The sequence below is a fragment of the Myxocyprinus asiaticus genome, chromosome 1, assembly GCF_019703515.2.
Source record: "Myxocyprinus asiaticus isolate MX2 ecotype Aquarium Trade chromosome 1, UBuf_Myxa_2, whole genome shotgun sequence".
Lineage (NCBI taxonomy): Eukaryota > Metazoa > Chordata > Actinopteri > Cypriniformes > Catostomidae > Myxocyprinus > Myxocyprinus asiaticus.
The window spans coordinates 32,118,098-32,143,612 of NC_059344.1; the positions used below are offsets into that span (position 1 = coordinate 32,118,098).

Consider the following 25,515-nt stretch of genomic DNA (forward strand, 5'->3'; position numbering starts at 1 on the left):
TCCAAATCAGCTGGACCACCTGAGGGTGGAGTCTCCACTCTCCCCTGAGGGTAACCTGCCGTGACAGTGCGTCCGCTGTAGTGTTGAGGTTGCCCGGGATGTGAGTGGCTTGCAGCGACTTGAAGTGCTGCTGACTCCAGAGGAGACAGCGGGCAAGTTGTGACATACAACAAGAGCGCTGACTGCCTTGGCGGTTGACATATGCTACCGTTGTCGTGTTGTCTGTCTGAACTAACACGTGCTTGCCCTGGATCAACGGCCGAAACCTCCGCAGGGCGAGTAGAATTGCCAACAACTCAAGGCAGTTGATGTGCCAATGCAGTCGCGGACCCATCCAGAGGCTGGCGGCTGTGTGCCTATTGCAAACAGCGCCCCAGCCCGTTTTGGAGGTGTCTGTCATGACCACAACGCGCCTGGAGACCAGTTCTAGAGGAACGCCTGCCCATAGAAATGAGAGGTCAAAGAAATGAGACACAATGCAGCAACCAAAAAAGACATATGACATACAGTATATGTACTGTATTAGTACATGTCTATGTGCCCCCTCCCCCCACCAAGTACTCGAGTAATTACTTCGAGTACTCGAGTAGACAAAATGACCAAAATGCCCATCCCTAGATCCCACACACTAGATCATCTTTTATTATCAAGTTAGAGCAATCTTCATTTTAGCTTACTAGAGAGAAGTGGACATTTATTATCACAAAATCATGCAGGAAAAGACTTGAGGGTTCTGCTGGGCCCCCATGTCTTTTCAAGGCCCTTTAGCCCCGTACACACATATGCAGCGACTTCCAGAGACAAAGCGACTAGTTCTCTTTAATTTTCAATGAGAGCTGGCGAATTCCGGCAACACGAACAACAGCGACCTCTGGCGACTAGATGTGGGTGTGCCGAGCGACACGACAAAGTTCAGAAAAGTTTAACTTTATGCAAATATGGAGCGACTTTAGGGAGCGACAACCAATAGGAGTGAAGAGAGTGTCAGTGGAGCTCACATCATCTGCCTCCTTTGAGATAACGGCATCGAATGCGGGCAAGACAGAGAAGTTGTTGAGAGATTTCACTGTTATATATGATTAGTCTGTAACCACATGCATGAATATAATAAAAATGATGCAAGTGGGGGCCTGGGTAACTCAGCAAGTAAAGATGCTGACTACCACACCTGGAGTCGCAAGTTCGAATCCAGGGAGTGCTGAGTGACTCCAGTCCAGGCTTCCCAAGCAACCAATTGGCCCGGTTGCTACGGTGGGTAGAGTCACGTGTAACGTGGTTCTCGTTCTCGGTGGGGTGCGTGGTGAGTTGTGCGTGGATTCCGCGGAGAATAGCGTGAAGCCTCCACACGCGCTAGGTCTCCGTGGTAACGTGCTCAACAAGTCACGTGATAAGATGCGCGGATTGACGGTCTCAGACGTGGAGGCAACTGAGATTTCATCCTCCGCCACCCTGATTGAGGCGAGTCACTATGCCACTATGAGGACTTAGAGCGCATTGGGAATTGGGCATGCCAAATTGGGGGGCTAAAAAAATAAAAAAACAAAATGTCAGCAGTCTGAGTGTGTTTGATTTGTACATTGACAGATCGTTCATCTTACTAATGATATGATGCATTAAGCACTGCTGCAGGTTTTATTAAAAAACTTGACGAGCATACAGTTTATCTTTGATGAGCTATTCAAATGAGTTTGTCAAAGATTTGCGCTGTCATAAGTGAGATTCACAGCGTGTATGTTTGAGTGACAACACAGCGCATGTGCGCAAATACTGTTTCTATGAACGCGCACACAGACTGACCACCGCTCCAGGGTGTCATCAGCCATGCTCAGATATTCTTTGTTGTTTATTTCATTCTGTACATCCTTTTGCAGTTTGTTTCCCTATCTAACTGTACTGCGATTCAGCGATACAAAGAACTACCGTAAATACTCATGAAAATGGATACCTCACAATTCATACACATTTGATATTGACAAATATAATTTTGATGATGACAACATAACTCAGGTTGAGTATCGCTGATCTAGAGCTTTCAACCATGCCCAATACATAATGGCATGCAGAACATTATTTGTAAGAAGTAAGTATGAGCAATAGTAACAGTGATTCTTGCCTCTTTAGAATTCAACTGAATACACCAGTTTGCTTGATTGTGAAACTATACACAAAGCCTGACTAAGCTAAAATGATATACATTACAGGTTATCTCAATCAAGATCAATGTGAAATGGCAATGTTTGTGCTGAGATCAGTCCTTGGGGTCTGGCATTCATTAGATGTATTAGTCTGAAAATATTGTATCCACTATAAGCTCTTCACTCTTCCATTACATTCTTCTGCATTCCACCACTCAATGGAGAGTGTCTGTGTTTACTGGCATGTGGGCAAAGTTCATTTGAAAAGGAAGCTCTGAATGACTATTGATTGAGCTGCAGAGGGCAATTCAGGTCAGCAATGAGGTCGATCCAAACAACAGTATCACAAACACACAAACACGCATGCACATAAACACACACACACCCTGGAGGGTGGGTATAGCCCCCTGACCCCACCCTATCCGCATGCCGGCTGTCACTTGAGTAGAGAGAGGGACGAGATTTGAGCCTGGAGGGGTGAGGAAGAGAAAGAGAGTAGGGTTATGGAGGGATGGAGGGGTCTGACACAGGCTGCCCACGCTGGGCAGATCTAATCTGGAGGGTAAAAACACAGACATAGTGGGGCTACATTTTATGTGATTTCTAAACTAGCACAGGCATCCTTGACCTAAACATGACATTAACACACCTTACCACAGAGCATAATCATACCTTCATAACTTGACTACTTATGAAAAGGAATCCAGCATTAGATCTATTGTTCAGGATCATTCAATGCAACTCGAGGTTGGTTAAAACACAAATTATAAATGGATAGATCAACAACAGTGTGCACATAACAAAGCTGAACTACAGCTTTTCTGTTTTTTTGTTTTTGTTTTTTTTAATGATCAAGTACAAGATCCAGAATTATGTATTTGTTTAACGGACAACCAGACAAACATCTTTGCTAAGTAATTTTAAACTTCAGTGTGTATGTTTAGTGTCTATGTTCAAACTCAATGAACTATGTTTCATGCAAATTTGATGCAGAGAGAGAAAAGGACAGGACAAAAGTAACTATGACCTTAGACCAGACTGTCTGAGGAACATATGTATACCCCAAACCCAGCCCCCACAGCCCCCCTTTAAAAACACTTTAAGACCACTGCTATGCTCCCTTCCCCCAGCCGAATGTCAGACGGCATGCAGCAGTGCAACAGGCTTAATACCATACAACACTGTGTGTTATGATGAAAGACATAAACCTGATCATTAAAGTTACTTAGAAAGATAAAAGCTAGATGAATTTTACTTTATGTACGTCAGCACATGCAGTTACCCACCGGTGGATCAGCTGGTCATAACATTGTTACTGGAATAACAGCTGACAGCTGAAAAAAGTATAATATCTGACTGTAAAAAAATACTGAATAAAATGTCAATTTGTGTCTGAAGGAAACCCAACTCGTATAGAAGCCTGTTGTCTTTTGTTACATTTGGTCTGATATTTTTCCTAACTCGAGGCTTTTATCAGTACACCAGCTTTATTTCATAACGTGAGTGTGGGCAAAATATCATGTTTAACTTGTACTCTTTTTTTTTTTTTGAAAGGTTTTGGCTTTCCTCTCTGCTAAAGTCATAAATGCCTTCCTAAAGTAAACAGAGCCCTGCAGGGGTCTCATGTGCAGGTGACTGCCAGGCTGGATGTGGGTACAGGGGCCCGTTATCAGCAGGGGAGCAGAGCACGACAATCTTCAGACAAGTGAAGCAGGGTCCACAATTAACACTTGCCGAATGCCAAATGAGAGTAAAACTTGGATTTGGTGAAATGGAAAATTAAAGAGTTCCAGAAGCTTTTTTTTGAAATTGCTAAATAATGCAATGAATTGCAATGTAAAAACTATAGTCTGATTCTATAGTCTGAGGGGAGCGAATCTGAAGAAAAGATCAATGACTGTCATTTGACTTTTATTTTAGCCTCAGTTGAAAGTCAGATGTTTGTCTAGGAAGCCAAAAGTTGTTGTTTATTTTTCTACTCATAACTCCAGAACTCTAAGTGTTTTAATGTTTTGAGACAGGTGGCATTTCACTGAGACTGACTAGTCTAGAATATGATGCTGGAGCAAGCAACACAATAACATGCGATGGGGAATTAAAAAAACAATAGTGGTGCACCGATCAGGAAATTTGAGGCCGATACCGATTTCCAATATTTTAACACTAAGATCGGCCGATACAGATTTTTCCTTAAAGTGCCCTTTGCCACACTTTTGCAAGTTATATGCTGCAGTTATGTTTATGCCACACACAGTCAAATTACGGTAACACTTTACAAAAAGGTTCAATTTGTTAACATTAACAGCATTACTGTAGTTAACATGAACTAATGAACTTAATGTTAGTTACAACATATACTAATACATTTTTAAAATCAAAAGTTGTATTAGTTTAAGCATATTAATGCACTATGAGCTAACATGAACTAACAATGAACAATTGTATTTTTATTAACTAACATAGATTAATAAATGCTGTAAAAATATATTGTTCATTGTTTGTTTATGATAACAAATGCATTAACTAATTTGAAAGGAATGAAACGTTTTTATTACGTGTTACATTAAAATTACATTAATTGTGAATTGCTAACAGTTATTTGTTTTGAAAACAGTTATGAATAGTTCTGATGTCAATATCAAAAGGTCATTGCGACAATCTGGCAACCAAAAACCACGAGAGCATCACACACAGCAGAGATACTTTCAAAAATAAGAAAAATATATCCATTACAAGCTCTAAAACTGCTCTAGTGAGAAATCATTAATATCTATGATTTGTTTACAGTCTTTGGTGTCTTGTTGTAACACATATCACTAATTATTAAGCAAATGCGTGAAGAAATGCGTGAAGACCAAAATATGATGAGAAATAAACAACACTGCATATTACCAATGCACTGGCAGTGTTTTAGAAGAAGAAAAATCTGGTTGAATAAAACCTTGTTTATTCAAATGATCCAGTCTCAGTATTGTGAGGATTTTTTTCATCTAAGCTGCGTGTCGAGAGATGAAAGCGTCGATCCCGGCGGTGAAGTGCTTTTATAATCAGCTATTTTCAAATGCATCATATATAGCCTATTTACATGAGATAAAAAAAGCCATCAACAGAACAAATATATTATTACAACTTACATCTGCAATGAAGCAAATGCACAATGGAGCTTGAACAGCTGAACTTGTTGCCCCATGCGTGAGCCCCGGTAAAAATGTTAATAGCCCCGGTGCTTTTTTATAATCTGTTTTCAAACGCGTCTTATATACAGTAAATAGCCTTTATATATATATAGCCTATATATGAGCTTAATCAGCTATATGACCAACATTAATATAATATTATAACTTAAATCTGTGAATCAATGAAGGCAGCAAACAAATGCACAACGGGAGCTTGAGCTCTAGATTGAGCACATAAACGGGCACAAAACCCTTTCTTTTAATGTTGTTTGTTGACATGTTATCACGAAAAACTCTCCTGTGCATTAGTTTGTGAGGGAATTTAGGAACTGTAACTTTAGTCAGGAATGAATGGATATTGTTGATACACCTAGTCGTGGCGTGTGTTTGGCTTGAGTTGCGCGCTAAATGTGTATCTTGTGAATACGCCGTTACCAAAACAATCCGCTCTGTAATGTAAAATCAAGAAGTCTCTAAAAATACTGAAAATTAATACGTCCCTTTGATAAATAATTCACAACACTACTAAAGATCTAATACTTTATTATACTCATTAAATGACATTATTTCAGAAATGTATTTCAAGTTTTTGTAAGGCCTTTTATGTAAGTTACTATGTTTACTTCGCGTGAATAACCGGCATTGGCACTGTGCCACCACAGTGGCACTCTACCACCGCATTAGGGCAGAAGTCACGGTGATGCTAGTAGCCCTACACCAGAACCAAAGCCCAAATGTACCCCCAAATGAGTTTTATTTATAAGGGTTAAACAAGTCATTGTTACTGCATGCTGCTCATTTCATAAAACAACAATTAAATCAAAGACATGAATAAACAGGCTACTGTGAGTCAAGAACATGAAGCGGCCTCGGATAAAACACAGTTCATAAATCTCTGTCTTCCAATTAAAGACCCCAGCAATTAACTTGGATCAGTGTTTGTGTACATTATGCCAGACTTTAATATATGTCTCTCAAAACTCTTAGACAAACTTCAAAACATTCTGCGTAAAGTCTATGCTGGTGCGTTTCCAAACACAGATACATACACACACACCCACAGACTGAGTACACGATTGAAGGTGGGCTATTTTCTCACGACAGTCAAAAGCAGTCTGAAGGTCAGCAGTAGTGTTAGTGATGACAGAGGAGCACAAAGCAGTCTTGTTGTCTGCTGTACAGAGTGTCTATTATTCCAAGAGATATGGAGGCGGCACAGAGCTTTTCTAAACCTTCAACCCCGGCAGGAGCCACAAACCCAGAAGCGGCCACGCCCTCCCCTGGGTAGACAGTGCATTCCTGAGGGCTGACTAACCCCGCCTCAAACAACACACACAATACTCAAATACCTGCTCTAAGAGTATACTTTCTGAGTGCATACACTTTCAGATGCACAAAAGTCTAGTTCACACTTAAGTTGTTGGGGCAGTGTGAACAGAAAAAAAAAACCGTGCCACTGATCTTCGCCACAACCGCAATCAGACTTGGCACCCTCCATCTACTTGATATCTGGGGTGATTCAACCCTCATACTACCATCAGTGGAACCACAAACACTAACAGACACACTATCAGTAAAACAGCACATAAGCAAACTTTTGACTGCATACACAGACAGTGATGCATTTTGTGCTAAGCGAGAAACAGAACAACTCTAAATAGGTACTATCTCTTTAAGAGAAGCGTTTATGGTAAAGTGAGCACAGCGCACATTAACGAGAGAGAAGCTGCAGTTGTTTTTCCCTCATCAGTACAATGTATGATTAGAAATAATGTTTCTTTTTAGCTTTTTGATCACCAACTGACTGTAAATAACAGAAAGGATATTAAAAGAGGCATGAAATGAAAACGGGGTACCTGGGTCTTGTCTTTGGATACAAAAATATACGGAACGAAGCAAAAGGAAACTTTGACTTATATAATGTGTATGACTTGCTTGTACAAATATTTATTGTACACTTTCTCAAATTCAAATTGTAATGAATGAGGCTGGTATCCCTTCAGCCGACCACCAGAGGGAGCCCTCTCCCGAATACTGACACTGTACCGTTTCTTATATTGTGACTTCCTGTTTGCATCATATAAATAGCCATGCTTTTCCATTGTTACTTTGCGAAGTATTGCCAGTTTCACTGCCTTACCAAGCATTATTCCCAATGCCTGTTTATTGCCTTCTTGTTATGACCATTGTTCCTGCTTCATTGATTACCAATTCTTGGATTACTGTTTTGCTCTGTTTGCCTGGTTGGACTGATTATCTGTTAACGACTACTTTGCCTACATCAACGATTACGTCTCTGCCTTGTGTCTTGGATTTGTTTGCTGTTTGTTAATAAACTTCCTGCATGGGGGCCTGGGTAGCTCAGTGGTAAAATACACTGGCTACCACTCCTGGAGTTCACTAGCTCGTTAGTTAGAATCCCAGGGCGTGCTGAGTGACTCCAGCCAGGTCTCCTAAGCAACCAAATTGGCCCGGTTGCTAGGGAGGGTAGAGTCACATGGGGTAAACTCCTCGTGGTCGCTATAATGTGGTTCGTTCTCGGTGGAGCGCGTGGTGAGTTGAGCATGGTTGCCGCGGTGGATGGTGTGATGCCTCCACACGCGATATGTCTCCATGGCAACGCGCTCAACAAGCCACGTGATAAGATGCGCGGGTTGGCGGTCTCAGACGTGGAGGCAACTGGGATTCGTCCTCAGCCACCCGGACTGAGGTGAATCACTACGCGACCACAAGGACTTTAAAAAAAAGCACATTGGCAATTGGGCATTCCAAATTGGGAGAAAAATAAAAATATATAAAAAAAAATAAAACTTCCTGCATATGGATTCTACCTTCGCCTCCATGTCGAATCCCTCACACAAATCTATAAGCTCTCGATTTTTGCAACACTTTTACCTTCTAACAGAAGTCCAACAGGTGTGTAACTGGTCTGTAGGCTTGCTTTAAAACAGAGAATGTTGAGAATGAACAGGCCGTGGAACAATTTAACCAGTTGACGTCATTAAATGCAATGTCTGTGACATTCCAAGGCTCAACTAAAGTGATGGAGACAGCGCGATCACGACAGATCCTGACCCACTGCAGCCAAATAAGGTCAATTACCTTCAGAGTGCGCGCTCACGAGACACAACACGCTGTAAAAGACGAGGCTGGATCCAGCTTCCTAATCGCCAACTTGTTCTTTTCGCCACTACACAACTCAATCTCTGGTGAGTAAAATCGGATTTTTTACTCGCCAGTGGCTAATAAAATTCATATTTTAGTCGCATAGCACAAAATTTGGTCACATATGTGAGTAATTTACTCGCTATGTAGAGGGCTGATTTCAAATAGAGGATGTGCTAAAAATAAACATTATTCATCATTTCCGTTGTGGTTATTTTTATCGGTTATTTACTTTTGTGTTATTTCTGCATTGAAAAGTGCCAGTTTTTAGGGTCACAGCGTGTGCAAACACACAGCAGAAAGTGAAACCATATAATGATGGTTAAATCGCATTAAAATTACCTCAGGAATTATTAAATAACACTTTTATTAAACATGACTATCTAATGTAGTCATCAAACTTCCAGTATTTAACGGAAGGCTAAATCCACGTTTTGAATATGAATTACAGTGACATGCTGTCCTAAAGATTTCTTCTCCACAGATTCATCAGGTATACCCACGGTTTTCATAAAGATATTGGTTTGTTCGTTGGCCCGCTAGGTTGGACAGCATTCTCACCACAAGCGAACCGCTCCAGAGTTCGCTTGAAATCGGACCTCGTCGTGGTAGAGGCCGATTGTTTTGGTGCAGATCTGAATGCAATTTCCATATGACTAAAAGAACCAAACTAAGAGAAAATGCACCAGGTTCTGAAACAAATATTCCAAACGAGTCATGAAAGAAAACACCCAAAATGGTCATTTCGGCAGCTGTTCAATCGACATGACTAATATACTGAATCACTATTCTTGACCCATCACCACTGTGGCTTTGGTCAAGGCACCTCAGCCAAGGTTGCTCTAGGACTGTACCTGGAATAAGAGCACTGTAATACTGTATGCTTTGGATCAAAGTGTCTGTTTTCACACTTGGTCCATTTCAGGGGTCTAAGCGTGGTTCACGAGATTTTTGGCCCATATGTGAACACTCTAAATGATCTCAGACCCCTTTAAAGCAAACCAAACCGAGACAATCTAGGGAGGTGGTCTGAGTATGGTTCGCTTTCAGCCTTCAGTTCGGTTCACTAATAACATGCATTGTGAACACAAAGCACTCCGGGCTCACCTGATTTTCCTATTTGCATAATACCAAACATGTTTGGCCCTGACAGGCTACCGTACACCAGTAATGATGAAGCGTATAGAAGAGACACAACAAGCTGCGTATTCTGTTTCTATGGAGATGACAAACTCAAAATCTTTCTTCAGTTTTCTGTGCAAATGAAGACTCAAGGGTTTAACCGGACCGCATTGGAATAAAGCATGACAATAAGAGATTACAATAGGAATATATTACTATTGTTTTCAATGAATGGAAGTAATCTGAGGTTGTCAATTGATAAAAATTCGATCGATCATGGTTTTATGTTGGTAATATGACTAATCTACCATGATCCATGAATGAATTTCTTGAATACAGCATCCAAATACAGTATTACTTATATAAATATACAATGTGTTCAGTTTGCTAGATTGCTTTTCTCTCTTAATGTATAAAAACAAGATGTTATATATTTACACTATGTAATACAGTTCTTTATGAAGATCAATAAAGTATGTTTTATTGAACAAAGACACCTGTACTCAAGCTGATTAATCATTTTAAGGGTATTAAACACATTTAATAATCTCACAAGCTAATATGTAGAGCTAATTGTACTCTTTATATTTAAGATAGCCATATTAATAATAATTATCATCAATTTTGTCTTTTAAAAAGTGGTCTGGGTTCCACAAAAACAACACAGTGTGAATGCAAAATGGCCTGAGACCCCGTAATGGGTCAAGTGGACCAAAAAGAGATCTGATCCCACTTTCAAGGTCACAGACAGTGTGAATGCAAAGAGAACTGGGTCCTTTTTCACTCTGTCCACTTTTTGGTCCACTTAAAGGGGTCTGAGTTTGGTTCTTTTAAAGAGGGCCCAAGTGTGAAAACACCCGTAGAAAACTACGACATGTCTGCAGCCAGTGGTGCCTGTCACTAACACAGTGTCTCTACTGTTGGTTTCAGCCATCACTTCAAAGGGTTGTGAAATTCTGTCACGCTGTCTTTCACTCTTTTTCCATCAGATGCCACACAATAACTCTGAATCATCAGACGGATTCACTTCCCTCAGACGCGCAGCCCTTTGAAGGCATTACCCCAGTCAAAACAAAACAACCCTCGGCACATCAATTACAAGCCAATGATATCCAATCTCCTCGGTTTTTCAAAAGCGCCTTTGAATAACTATATACTGTATAGAGTTTCAGGATGTCAGACTCAAATTCAGACATCGCTTTAAGGCACAGACACTTTCAGTTTTAAAAACGAACAATAAACTCTACTGCCATGGCAGGCCATGCAATTTTTTTGTTGACAGATAACTTGTTTGGGAAAATGGTTCAATTCGCCCACACAATGGGCCACAGCTCCTATTCACAGTTCAGATATCTTTGAAGGCTTTGTGAGGAGAGTGCAAAAGCAAATAATGTCTGTGGGTTGAGATATAACAGGCATTCTAGAACTTGCCAGACACACCACAGATACACATGTGGAGCAGACATCCTCTCAGGAACTCTGAGGAGACTGATGGGACTTTAACAGGTGTATGGCACGCCTGTGTAAAGAGAAGGAAGTGTGACTGTGGTATAATTACATTTTACGTATCCTGCCTTGGTCTTCCATCTCCGCTTTCCCGTTTTTTCTTTTGAAATCCATGTCCAATTCTCGTCATTTCCACTCATATTTCATCATCCCTATCTCTCTCTCTCTCTCTCAATCTCCAACAGGTTGGGACAGGCATCCAGTGTTAGCTGCCTGTACAGGCAGGACAGGGTTGTGTGGCCTGGAGCGAGTTGATCTGAGTGTGTCTGGGAGTCGACAGCAGTGAGTGAGGAATCTGGATCCTCCAATAGGGTGAGGCAGAGCATTCTCACAGATGTGAAGGCTACTGTCTGCAGACCTGGCCAGGAAAAGATCCCTGCTCTGGAGTGGACACTGTGCTGATTCAAGTCCAACAACAAGAAAAAAAAAAAAAGACTAATGTCTAAACCAAAAACTATATTTTTTCAGAGTCCAATAAAAAGCACATTGAACACACATGTACTTTGTGCTGAAAAAATTAAAAAAAAAAAGAATATACTATGACACTCTGAAGTCAGCTATTATGATTTTTACTTACCGCTACATGACCCGCGTCATGAACAAGGGTTTTCCCCATACTGACTATACAGTAGCTTTAGAATCCACTTAATCCAAATAATTCTGACTCTACATTCTAATTGGATGAACCACACTCGAAATCATTGTAAAATAATTAGTTGGCGACCGATATATTGCAGAGGTTGAAAAATTGGATATTTTACTGTTTGGCCGATTAGTATCGCAAGTCACGACGGCGCCGAGAATTTGTACGTGAAGGAGCCATCTGAATGATTGTTCCTTTTGCTGTTATGTAGCATCGTGTTACCACAATAATAGACCGATGTGCAACAAAGCTTATTCAAGCAGATGCACATGAGCTCATGATGTGTAGAGCACGTTTCTTTCTCCCCATCTCTCCTCAACACTCCCCTGTAACTTTTAACTGTCTTGTCTAATGATAGCAATCCAGCTTCTATCATATCGTCTGCAAATATGCAGATATTTTGTTAAAAGAAAACGACTGAATTTCTTTCAGAGATTTCATTCACTAACCTCACAAAACATGCGCAAATCCAGCGATTTCTTCCTGTGAAGCGCTCCTATTTCTTCCTGTAAAGTGTGTCTGGATTAAAAAGTTTCCCTCTGGCTCACGAATGTTGCATGACAGTCAGTCCGTGACACTCAAAGAAGGCTATCCCGGCCATGTCAGCATCTCAGAGTGGTTCCCGTGCATTGAAAAAGCAAGTGCTGCACATTCACTCCACGCAACTGGTGCATCTCTAGTCTTTTATCGTATTGCTGTAGCTACCGTTCTATAAAAGCTGCTTCATGTATACCCTAAGAATAACCCTAACTTGTGGTAAAATCACTGTAGCTCATGGCCTCTTGTGGCTTTATACTCACTTATGTGACAGTTTCACATTTAAACCCACTCGCACAACATGCCAATCTGAATTGCACAAGAACTGTATGTTCACATGTTATGGTCACCAGAGCTTCACACTGGAGTACCAGTGTGTCACACCACAAAGCCACAGGCTCAGACTCTCTCTTTCTCCAGTCCAGACCAGGGTGAGTCAGCCTGATATCTGGCTGGAAGCCCTGCTTTCACTGAGCTATCTGTTGTTTGGAAACAACAACCAATGCAACCGCGCTGCAGGCATAGACCACTGCTGCTCAGCCCTCAAACACCACACAATTATGCAAACTTCAAGCTTGGGAAGGAATACTCCAAGGGACTCGAAGTCTATTTATAAAACCGTGAAATGTAAGTGATGTGACTGTAATCACTGAACCTTCTAGTTTGTAATTAAAGTTAGTCAGGCAACCCAATTTAGCAAAAATAGTACATTAAGTCAAGCAACCCAAATGTGTCAGAACAATGACTTTCTAAATAGCACACAAATAAACTCCCTGATGAGATTTCCATCGTCATAGTAATTCTTTGTCGACTCTGGCACATTTCTGCCATCACCATCTACATCTACCTTTGATTATAAAGCTAAAGATTACAGAGTTGAGATTTTGTGGCCTTTACATTCACAGCATTTGAAAGGAATAGTTCACCCAAAAATGAAAATTCTCTCATCAATTCTTCACCCTCATGCCATCCCAGATCTGTAACTTTCTTCCATCTGCTGAACACAAATGAAGATTTTTAGAAGAATCTCAGCTCTGTTGGTATTCAAAGCAAATTAACTTTGAAGCTTCAAAAAGCACATAAAGGCAGCATAAAATAATCTATACAACTTCAGTGGTTAAATCCATGTCTTCAGAAGTAATATGATAGGTGTGGTTGAGAAGCAGATCAATATTTAAATCCTTTTTACTATACATTCTCCTCTCTGCCCAGTAGGTGGCGATATGCAGGTAGAATGTGAATCGCAAAAACAAAAGAAGTGGAAGTGAAAGTAGACATTTACAGTAAAAAAAGGATGTAAATACTGATCAGTTTCTCACCCACACCTATCATATATTTCTGAAGACATGGATTTAACCACTGAAGTCTTATGGATTACTTTTATGCTGCTTTTATGTGATTTTTGGATCTTCAAAGTTCTGGTCATCATTCACTTGCATTGTATGGACCTACAGAGCTGAGATATTCTTCTAAAAATCTTCATTTGTGTTCAGCAGAAGAAAGAAAGTCATACACATCTGGGATGGCATGAGGGTGAATAAATGATGAGAGAATTTTTATTTTTTGGGTTAACTAGGCTACCCTTTTAATGTCTGCTAATAGGTTTAACTCTAAAAACTACTGTGAAGCGCAATCCAAGTGAATTTCTCAGTAGATATTGATTACTCTATGACTAGACCTGTGTGCGTGTGTGTGTGCGTGTGTACATGTTTATACTACATTGTGGGGACCAAATTTCTCCACAAGGATAGTAAAACCTGAGATCACCTTCCTTGTGAGGCCCAGCCAGCGGTCTCTATGAGGGAAATGGTTTATTACACATACTAAACTGTTTTTTTGAAAAAGTAAAAATGCAAAAAAGGTTTCTGTGAGGGTTAGGTTTAGGAGATAGAAATTATCATTAGATCTGTAAAAAATCCATAAAATGCATGGAAGTCTATGGATAGTCCCCACAATGATATGATATGATGTGTGTGTGTGTGTGTGTGTGTGTGTGTGTGTGTGTGTGTGTGTGGGCAGGTTTAAGTGGTTTACGAGGACATTTTTTTAGGTTATAAACTGGAAATTACAAGGGTCTTGTGCTATAAAAGTGGTTTATGAGGACATTTCTAGTGTCCTCATAATTCAAATCACTTATAAAACATACTAAACGATGTTTTTTTGAAAATGTAAAAATGCAGAACGTTTTTTGTGAGGGTTAGGTTTAGGGGTAGGGTTAGGGGATAGAATCTGTAGTTCATACAGTATAAAAATCATTATGTCTATGGAGAGTCCTCATAATGATAGCTGCACCAACATGTGTGAGTGTGTGTGTGTGTGTGTGTGAGAGAGAGAGATACAGAGAGAGAAAATGGAACAGTTTGTATGTATCATTCTTACCTTACCCAGGTAAGTCTGTCTAAGAAATATTTACCAATATTGTCTCAAATTTGACCAAATAGCAGCATTTACCAAATACTGGGACAGAAGCTCAGTCAAACCTGCAAAAGGGGGTCTTCAAAATCAAGAGTCAGGTCAGCGACTCGTTACAAGAAATCTCATCATTTGAAGTGCTGAGATTGAAGATCTGCTCAGAATAAGCACATGTGGGCTAGCACAGATCTCCCATGCGTCCTAAAGCGGAACCGCAGAGGCTCGTATGTGCAGGACTGTGAGCAGTTGGCCAGCAGCAGTCTGTGACATAACAAGATTAACCAGTCATCGCAAAACTGAGTGGAGGAAAAAAAAACAACTTCAAGCAACAACCTCCATCACACACGCTTACGAAGAATAACTGATCCGAACACCACGCGACAAAAAATATCCGCCGTCCAAAATGTAAACTCGAATTAAATATATTACACACTGTTTATCCCAGATCAGACTAGGGTCGAAGTTATATAACCTTATCAGACAGTAAATGACTACCCAGTAAAGGGAAATGAGCATTTCTGAAAGCAAATCAACTTGCGACATGAGTGTCCTATTGATCATATCTCAACAATAATGCAACATAAACAGAAAAAACACATTAGGTTGCTTCGCGCATATATAGGATGGAGATGCTGTTTGATGATCTATGTAGGAAACACAGTCGACAGCTCGAAATGCTCTAAACAGAATAGGCTTTTCAATTTCACTGTTCGAGATCCATCTTTCCTATCTGGGCTCCTTCTGCCAAAAGCACGACCGTGACAGCACCACTTCACAACAAAGCGATGGATTCACCGTGTGAGTGATGGCATGTTTTTAACCGCACTCACCGTGGTATAGTGATACACTTGGTGTTGACACTCTGAGTTGTGATGGCTTTCTCCAGCTCGTCCAGCTGTCCCGTCTTCTTCAGCTTCTTCACCAGACTCTTGACGGCCTTTTCGCACCACTTCTCCTCCTGTCCGTTCTGCTCTCCCTTCTTCCAGCCCAGCAGCCTCTTCACAATCGGCGGAGTGAACGGTAAAATTGACATGTTGGATTCAGCTGAACGTTCCTCCTCTCGTGCGCAGTCTCTCACGCAACTCGGAGAGAAACTTGAGACACGTTTGTCTTCGATGTAATCCGAGGAAGGTAAATCAGAATAAAGATGTATAGAGCTCGATAACAAAAATGCGGAAAAGTGAGGACTTGAGACGTGACTGACTCTCAGTCTCAAGTTCAGCGCTCACTCAGCGACGCTCCGTTTGTTTCTCTCACTCTCAAGCTCATCCTGCAGAGCGCGCGCGCCGCATTACCACCGACAGGACGTTCATATCACTCCGCACAGAAACATAGTCCCCTCCACACCGTCCGGACGACACTTTCTCCGGGAAAAGAAAACAGATGTCCTCAATCAAGGATTTGAATACCTTCTCTGTTTGTAATTTAGCGTACACTTTTGTGCTGTATCATTTTTATGGTTTAAAAAGTGATTTCACTCAAGTTTGAAGTCCTCCGCTGTGCCGCAGCACGCGGCTCCATGTGACGTATTGTTAAGGAGTCTGTCTCTAATGCAAATATCAGCTCTGAAAACTCGCAGGATTGCTTGTCCCATTTGTTGTCGATTAGTTTAGAACATTGTGACACATTTTTAATAATTCATCTTGCAACCCAGTTACGAGTCGATTTACTCTAGTCTGAATGTAAAAGTGCTAAAGTTTGGCAGCTGCTTTTATTCTTTTTCACTGTAGGACATAAAAGTGTTATATAATACTGTATGTCTTACGTTTAAGAAGCCATTTACCTACATATAAAGAAACATAGGCTACATACTATATATATATATATATATATAATACACACACACACACACACACACAAACACACACACACACACACACTGGCGGCCAAAAGTTTGGGATAATGTTTCAGAAGGAAATTGGTACTTTAATTCACCAAAGTGTCATTCAACTGATCACAAAGTATAGTCAGGACATTACTGATGTAAAAAACAGCACCATCACTATTTGAAAAAAGTCATTTTTGATCAAATCTAGACAAGCCCCATTTCCAGCAGCCATCACTCCAACACCTTATCTTTGAGTAATCATGCTAAATTGCTAATTTGGTACTAGAAAATCACTTGCCATTATATCAAAAACAGCTGAAAGCAATTTGGCTCATTAAATGAAGCTTAACATTGTCTTTGTGTTTGTTTTTGAGTTGCCACAGTATGCAATAGACTGGCATGTCTTAAGATCAATATTAGGACAAAAATGGCAAAAAACAAACAGCTTTCACTAGAAACTCATCAGTCAATCATTGTTTTGAGGAATGAAGACTATACAATGCTTGAAATTGCCAAAAAACTGAAGATTTCTTACAAAGGTGTACACTCCAGTCTTCAAAGACAAAGGACAACTGGCTCTAACAAGGACAAAAAGAGATGTGGAAGGCCAGATGTACAACTAAACAAGAGGATAAGTACATCAGAGTCTCTAGTTTGAGAAATAGATGCCTCGCATGTCCTCAGCTGACAGCTTCATTGAATTCTACCTGCTCAACACCAGTTTCATTTACAACAGTAAAGAGAAGACTCAGGGGTCAGGCCTTATGAGAAGAATTGCAAAGAAAAAGCTACTTTTGAAACAGAAAAACAAAAAGAAAAGGTTAGAGTGGGAAAAGAAACACAGACATTGGACAACAGATAATTGGAAAAGAGTGTTATGGATCTTAACCCCATTGAGCTTTTGTGGGATCAGCTAGACTGTAAGGTGCATGAGAAGTGCCCGATAAGACAGCCACATCTATGGCAAGTGCTACAGGAAGTGTGGGTTGAAATGTCACCTGAGTATCTGGATAAACTGACAGCTAGAATGCCAAGGATCTGCAAAGCTGTCATTGCTGCATGTGGAGGATTTTTTTATGAGAACTCTTTGAAGTAGTTTAAGAAGTGCTGAAAATTTTTTACAAATTGTAATAGTAATTTTTCATGTTATTAAAGGTGCAGTATGTAAGATTCAGAAACCCTTATTATTAATGACACTTGTGGCCTTTAAGTGAACTGCAGCCACCTTCCTGTTGCTCGTGTTCATGCTCGCGCTCGTGCACACACTCCATAGGTACGCGAGCGAGCGAGCATCGGCCAAAACGGACGTAACATACAAAGAGACTGAACGTTATCCACCGGCATCATGCTGACAGATGAGGTAGCATAATTAAAATTACACAGTTATGATTGTTTTACTACAAACTTTGAGACTAAAATAAAACTACTTATCAGCTAACATAGCATACTGATACACACACACAGCTACATACTACCGAACTATACCAGACAGTTTACTGTTGCACTGCACTGTTATGTTGCACTATTGTATGTTTTGTATGTCATATGTTGTACTACGATCAAGAAACCAGCGTATTTGCTTAAATTTATCGTGTATACCTGACTTTTAGTGTAAAGAGAAGATCGTTGAAATTATTTGAAAGTTATGAAGCAAGGTAACTTGCAATTCGTCAGCGTTAGCAGGCAAGATCAAGTTAGCTAAAATCACACCGATCAATCCTTATGGCACTATATTTCACATGCTTAGCAGTTATGTAAGCTTACATGTCCAATAAGAAGAATGGCAATTCAGGGTCGGTTTTGATCCCCAAAACCAAATGAAGGTCCCTCCAGGAATCAAATGCCCTGCCGATGTTCACTCTAGTTTTCGCTCGACCACGATCACGTTCCCACTTAGCCAGACTGGATTCAGTAGAAGGCTCTTGGGAGCGCACATAAACATCACATCCTTTGGATTTTCCCAGCAAAACTGACCCGCTCCCTTCGTATGAAAATCAGTCAACAGCCTTTGATGGGCAACCTAGGAAGTCCGGGAAGGGCTCATTTTTTAAATTGCGTTACAAGCTGTTCACACATTGGCAAAACAAAAGGCGAATATTACATGAAAATTGTTACATACTGCACCTTTAATGTCCTTACAATACATTGTGATCAGATGAATAACACTTTGGTGAATAAAAGTACCAATTTCTTTCCATAAGAGCAAAATCTGTACATTATTCCGAACTTTTGGCCTCCAGAGTGTGTGTGTGTGTGTGTGTGTGTGTGTGTGTATATATATATATATATATATATATATATATATATATATATATATATATGTAACAAGATCCATTAGAAACAGTGTTACTGAGTAACTGTAATATATCTGAAACTACTAAACAGTATTATTGCTCTCCTTCCTGTGCTATTGTAAAAGCTCATAAAACGAGCTCAGAAACCCCTATTAGACAGTGACACACACAGGAAACAAGTCAGTTACACAAAACCTTACTTTTCATGCACAGACTCTGTAAAAGCAATTACAATTAAATTCTCAAAAGTGAATTTAATGACATTCTCTTTTTTTCCTTCTGCCTCCCCCTCTCTCTATTTCCCTCTACTTTATTTAAGACTGTGAGTGGCAGAGGGGGATATCTTACTGAACAGTTAACAGGGTTTAATTAATTTGATACTGGGCCTGGACTGCTTTTTTTTTTATGAGGAAGTTGAGATGAAAGACACAATGCTGGGCATGCAGGAGCCTTTCAAACATGACAATGACATGCAATCATGCATATATCTACAATAGGAGAAACACACTAACAAAAATTTTTCCAGACTAATTTTATCAGAAAGGTTATAATAAACAGCTCTTTTTTATATTAGGAGATTTCAGTGCACCTTTTTATGTTAAATGATAGATAATAAAAAGGGTTTAAAAACTGTAGAGGTAAAATATCCTCTTTAGGTATTTTTATATAAACACAAACCTGATAAAAATGGAAATGTCTGTTGTTTCGATGTGAGACTTTTTAACATGACTGGCGACTGATATTTGTTTTCTTCTCACAGTATATTATGATTATCGACCAACAATTTTGGAAGCGAACACACATGAACATATGCCAGTGGGAGGTCAGAAGTGTCAAGAGAAGCGTGAGCAACCAAGAGCCAGCTGTTACGTATAATGCACACACAAGGGGCTGCACTACTCAGATTAGATTTATCTTTATCAGATTGAGCCTAATATTTTGATCCTTCTACACAATACTCAGCAGCACCTCAAGCTCACAGTGACCATCTGAAAATCTGCTTTACTTGATTGAAGCAATAAGTAAGTGTTGTGCAGGTTTATGAGAAAATCATAAACACGCTATCTCTCCCTTACATTTTTCCTCAAATGTAACTGAATGATGTTCAATCAAGGTAATTTGTAAGAATTTTTTAACTACCTTAAACTGAAGAGTTTTGCAGCACACCCATTCAGTTAAACGGGTGTATGGTCACAATTGGCACATTCCTAAAACAGTTCTCTATCTGTGCTAAAAAACAAAATACACTGGACCAGCTCAGTATAGCACTGCTTCTTCCTTTTATCTCTGATGTATATTTTTACAGCATTTCATTTCTTTTGGTCCTCCCACATGGTTATGGTCAATACTCTAAACATATGTAGGCTTATAAATAGATTATCCCTCTCTGCACAATATGACACACCTCAGGAAAAGAGCATGTACTGCATGTTTGTTCATTCATTCAATGAATGAACTGCATCTTTTATAGATATTCACTACTATACTGAACAATTGCATCATTGACAACTGAGATGTTTTACAGTAACATGTTAACTGAAATGCCATATCCTGGTTTTGCAAAATGACCACATATTTCCATAAAGGAAATTTAAACAAAAACACTACCTTATCTTTTCAGTCTCTCTTCATTGCACTATAAAAAGTGGTAAACTGCATTTGTTAGGCTGCTTGTTGGTGTAACCTTATGCATTCAGGTTTATTTAGTTTTGTGATTTTTCATATTTTTGACTTGAAGGCAGTTAATTTAAATGTTACCACATGAAGCACATTTTTAGGTTACACGACATAAATTTCTTTACAGTGTGTGCACATACTGTAGGTGTGTGTGTGAGTGTGTGTGTGTGTGTGTGTGTGTGTGTGAGACACCCCAAATGTCCCATAATTCAAACAGCCAAATAAATATACTAAATTATATTTTAATGAACATGTAAAAATGCAAAAAGGTTTCTGTGGGTTTGATTTAGAGGTAGGGGATAGAAAATATCATTAGTTTAGTATTAAAACCATTACGCCAATTGAAAGTCCTTTTAATGATAGGAGTACCAACAAGAGAGTGAAAGTGTGTGTGTGTTCATGTTTGTCATGTATCTGTGTGGAAGCGTGTGGCAGGATGGTGGTTATGAGTATTACCATGTGCAGCTTGACTGCAGTGGCCAGCACAAGTTCAGCACCTGTTTATTCCCTCAGGGGCTTCAGATCTGGGACAGCTGGTTCAAGGGTGTGTGGATGTATGTTTGTGTGTGTAGGAAGGGATGAAGTCCAGGGCCTGGGGGAGATTGTTGTTGAGAGTATGGGGGCAGGGGGCAGATGGGATCTAGAAGAGAGAAGTGGGGGGATTTGGGGTATATGTGTGTGAGAGTGTGCGTGCATGCGCTTGTCTGAAGAATTGCCTCGCACAAAAGGCACGGCTGTGTGAATAAGTAATGACCCTATACAATCTGATAGTTGATGAGGGTATTGTGGATGCCTTGACTCAAGAGACCCTGGGGAGGTACAAGGTGGAAAAGGGGGTCAGAGGGTGCTGAACAATGTTCCAGTGGAGGACATATGTAAGAGTGATAAGATGAAACATACATTTGATCAGAAGTGTTTAACACTGACTCCCAAGTGCTCTGGACAGGTGGGTGATGACAACGATTCTGGCTTCATGATTTGCAGCGATGAAAAGTGCATCAGATCAGCACAGCAGAACACCAACATCAGTGTCAGACTGCCATTTAGGTGAAAATGATGAAGTTACTATAATATTTGCATTAAAAAAAAAGACTCAGTTTCATGAGTTCACATTTTCACACAATACATTAATGAGATAAAGGTAAACATATTTGGTTTGCTATCCATGATGCAGGGCTTGAGCACAAGACTCAACTCAAGCTCTAAATACCCTCCTTGGACTACTTAATCTATTAAATATAATATTACAGTAATACATAAAAGAAGTAAATAGAAACAGAGAAGGAGTTGGGATAGTGGAGGTGCGTAATAATTGTCACAGCAGTGCGGGAAGCTAAGCAGGACTTTATATAACCATAATTTGTGATATTGCTGAGGGAGGCAGTTGGAAAGAAATGTCACCAAATCATTGGTAACACTTTACAATGTGGTTCTATTTAAGGTATCATGAACTAACAATAGACAATATATTTTTACAGCATTGATTAATCTTAGTTCATACTGCATTTATTAATGTTAACATCTACAATTTTTCATTACAAAAGCGTATTTGAAAATGTTGAAATCAACACTAACCAGTATTGAGAAGAGCTGAAAAAATACAAGTGTGTGTGCGTGCGTGCGTGCATGCATGCCTTTGTGCGTGCATATGTGTGTTTACAAGCCTACCTGAGAAATTTGCAGCTCTGTAGGGTGTTTTATGGTGGACCGAAGTTGGGTGTACTGTAGTTTTGAGAGCTATTGTACATCGACAGCATGAAAATTCCTGCCAGAGAATTTTGCTCTTCTAAATCCATCAGTCTATCCACAGACTCAGACAGATCATGCACAAACACACTCACCTATAAAACATTTGACTTCAGGAAGATCTTGCCAGTAAAACATGCTCAGTCACTGTTAAACACACCCCATGCCCCCCATCCAATATATTGTCATAAGACTCTGAAATCCTCATGCACACACATGAAGGTTAGTAATAACTTTGGAGTGCATTGAGTGGAATGCCATATACAAATTCACTGGATACTCTAGTCTCTCAGTCTCAGCTTTTGCTCTAATGGGTTAAAGTGATGTTCTTAGGTTTATTCTTTATGTCTCCAAAACATATACAGCTTTTAAAGGCATAAATATCCAAACTATATGCTATAAAATGCTTTGACTGTTAACCTAAAATTATGTTTCATGTCACAATAACAACAGGTTATATTAAAATAATAATAATAAAAAAATAAAATATGACTGAATCAACAATGACATTAGATTACACAAAAGAAAGTAATTTTAAGGTGTTATATCAAAAAGAATTAGATCCTTAAGGTAACAATTGCAGGTCACTACTTTTTACAGTGTATATAATTATGTGATCTAAGTGCTCACCTCTTATCTATCAACTGTGCACAGGGAAACTAAGAGCCATATAATTCAACAGCCCTTGTATGCATCACAATAAAGCATTGTCTTTTATGTTCAATGATCAGGAAATGCTGCACTGAAGCATTAGTCAAATGCATTGTTGGAATAAAAAAAAAAGCAAAAAAGAAAAGGCAAAAATATATGAGTTACTGTATTTCACATGCTGCAGTCATTCGTCATGTCACTCCATTTGTCTGAGGAAAGACACTGATAAGCTCTGAGGGTTGTGATAAACCTGGTCACCACCACTTAGTCAACACCAGCCCACACTCCAAGGTTACGTAATATGACACTCTGGATTTGTATTATTGAAGTAGTGTGCTGTATTGCAAAAGCTCTAGTGACTCACCATGTGTATGTTACTGTATTTATTTATCTATGTGAATAACAGGGCTCAAAAGAGTGCAGAACCAGCATGGAGAGCATATATTTTGTGTCTGATATGGGCCGTACTCTACAGCCATGTGAGGATTACCATGATTCACGTGCTGATGTGTGCTCAAGGCTTGCAGATCTGATGCATGCTGGTCTTAGCACACATGAGTCACACCGAAAAGCCAACTGAGTGTGCAGATATTGAGAGCATAATGATATGGACCAGCAGGACCATAAATGGAGATGATGTCACTGTGCTGCGCTGTCTTATCCTGTCATTTGATAATAAACATCTGATGTGTAAATCAGATGTTTATTGTAATTGTCATACTGCTATGCTGCTTGGAACCGCACCCAAGACTTTCACCCACTGTTGCACTTGTGTATATGGTTGAGTGACAATAAAGGGATTTGATTTGATTTTGATTTGATTTGGGTTAGGCAAAGTAGAAGAAACACTACTTAGTTTAGCTTGTGGAGAATTACAATTAAAATAATTTCTCTTTGGCCTGCCCCCATTGTTTTTATTACAACTGGTTGTAGAAATACTACAGTACAAAATACAGTAAAAGTACAGGCATTAGTAAGGCCAAGGGCCGGATTTAAGAAACATTCTTAAGAATAAAATTTGGGGCCTGGGTAGCTCAGCGAGTAAAGACGCTGATTACCACAGCTGGAGTCGTGAGTTCGAATCCAGGGTGTGCTGAGTGACTCCAGTCAGGCTTCCTAAGCAACCAATTGGCCCGGTTGCTAGGGAGAGTAGAGTCACATGGGGTAACCTCCTCATGGTCGCTATAATGTGGTTCTCGCTCTCAGTGGGGTGTGTGGTGAGTTGTGCGCAGATGCCGCAGAGAATACTGTGAGCCTCCACATGCACTAGGTCTCCATGGTAATGCACTCAACAAGCCATGTGATAATATGCGCGGATTGACGGTCTCAGACGCAGAGGCAACTGAGATTCATCCTCCGCCACCCGGATTGAGGCGAGTCACTACACCACCACGAGGACTTAGAGCGCATTGGGAACTGGGCATTCCAAAACTGGTGAGAAAAGGGGAGAAAATCCATAAAAATAAATAAATAAATAAAATACAATTCTTCTTAACTACTGTTTTCTTATTATTTTCTAACTTAAGAAGTTTACTTACTAATGATTTATCCTAAGAAAATTCTTCTCAAAAATATTTCAGTCGGTTTTTAAGATTGTATAACAAATTTCCATCAAACTGAATTGAGTTATCTTTAAATTATGAACATATTGCGAATTCAGAATAAATTAAAAGTATTTACTGAAAATGAATTAGAAGTATGAACTTTTAAAACTTAGTAAACAAGATACAGTTTGGTAAAAGGCAAAGCAATAGTAAAATATGCTGTGGCATTAATTGAACTAAATTTAGCTATACTTAGTAAAGTTAAATAATATTTAGCATATTTAGATAAATCTGATTTAAACCTATTCTTTAAATAACTTCTTATGGCAGAAAGAATTTTTTGAGCGATCCACAAACTTGTAAATGTTCAGCGACATCTGGTGGCAAAGACTTTCTATTGAAGCTCGTACGCAGAAATTCACATCTAATTCATTGTTTACATTTTCATCCATTAATATGCTAGATATGAGTTGAATTTAAATGAAGAACAAATCCCGCACAGTTCATTTGTCTGCAGTCTTCCTCCTGTCACAGTGTAGTGTTTGTGGATGCAGGACTCGGCTGAGCTCCACTGCTTGGGTGGGGTTGGAAAAGCTGGCGCTCCGAATGGGGCTCGAAGCAGTTTTACAAGCGTCCTTTAATCCATAATTAAACACTTTTGTGCTCATTGCGAGAACTCCAAATATTCTTAAGAGGAAATAACAGGCTTTAAAAATATAACTTGAGCAAACATAGGGTCCGAACAGAACAGTCTCTTAACCTGTTGCCTCACAGTAGGAGAGCGATGTACACAAGACAGCCATTACAAAACAGCTTTAAGCATACGCCTTTATTTAGAGAAGCAAATTCAAGTAAACTATGCAATTCACTTCTAAAACTTAAGTGTTCTTGCGTATAACAGAACAGCTCACTTGCGCGAGACGCTGCGCAACGGTGATAGACTTCCGCCTAGACGTAAAAACGAGTTCGGTGTGAACGGACCCATAGCCTACTTATAGCATTATCATGTTTTGTATGGTGGACTAAAATAGTGGTTTACATTCTAGTATCAGCAGCTCATTATTTCAAAGAGCAAACCC

The 25,515-nt window shown here is 39.7% G+C and overlaps 1 protein-coding gene across 3 annotated transcripts in view; it reads right to left on the bottom strand.

The window, feature by feature from the left end:
• The window catches only part of LOC127449385 (mothers against decapentaplegic homolog 3), a 76,310-nt gene extending 60,346 nt beyond the window's left edge, over window positions 1-15,964 (bottom strand). For all 3 annotated transcript variants that reach the window (XR_007898758.1, XM_051712797.1, XM_051712867.1), the window contains exon 1: window positions 15,527-15,964. Coding sequence is in view for 2 of the 3 variants with exons in the window: in XM_051712797.1 (XP_051568757.1) it covers window positions 15,527-15,729 (203 nt within the window). In the remaining variant the exon portion in view is untranslated. The remainder of the gene's footprint in view (window positions 1-15,526) is intronic.
• Window positions 15,965-25,515: the final 9,551 nt, after the last annotated feature.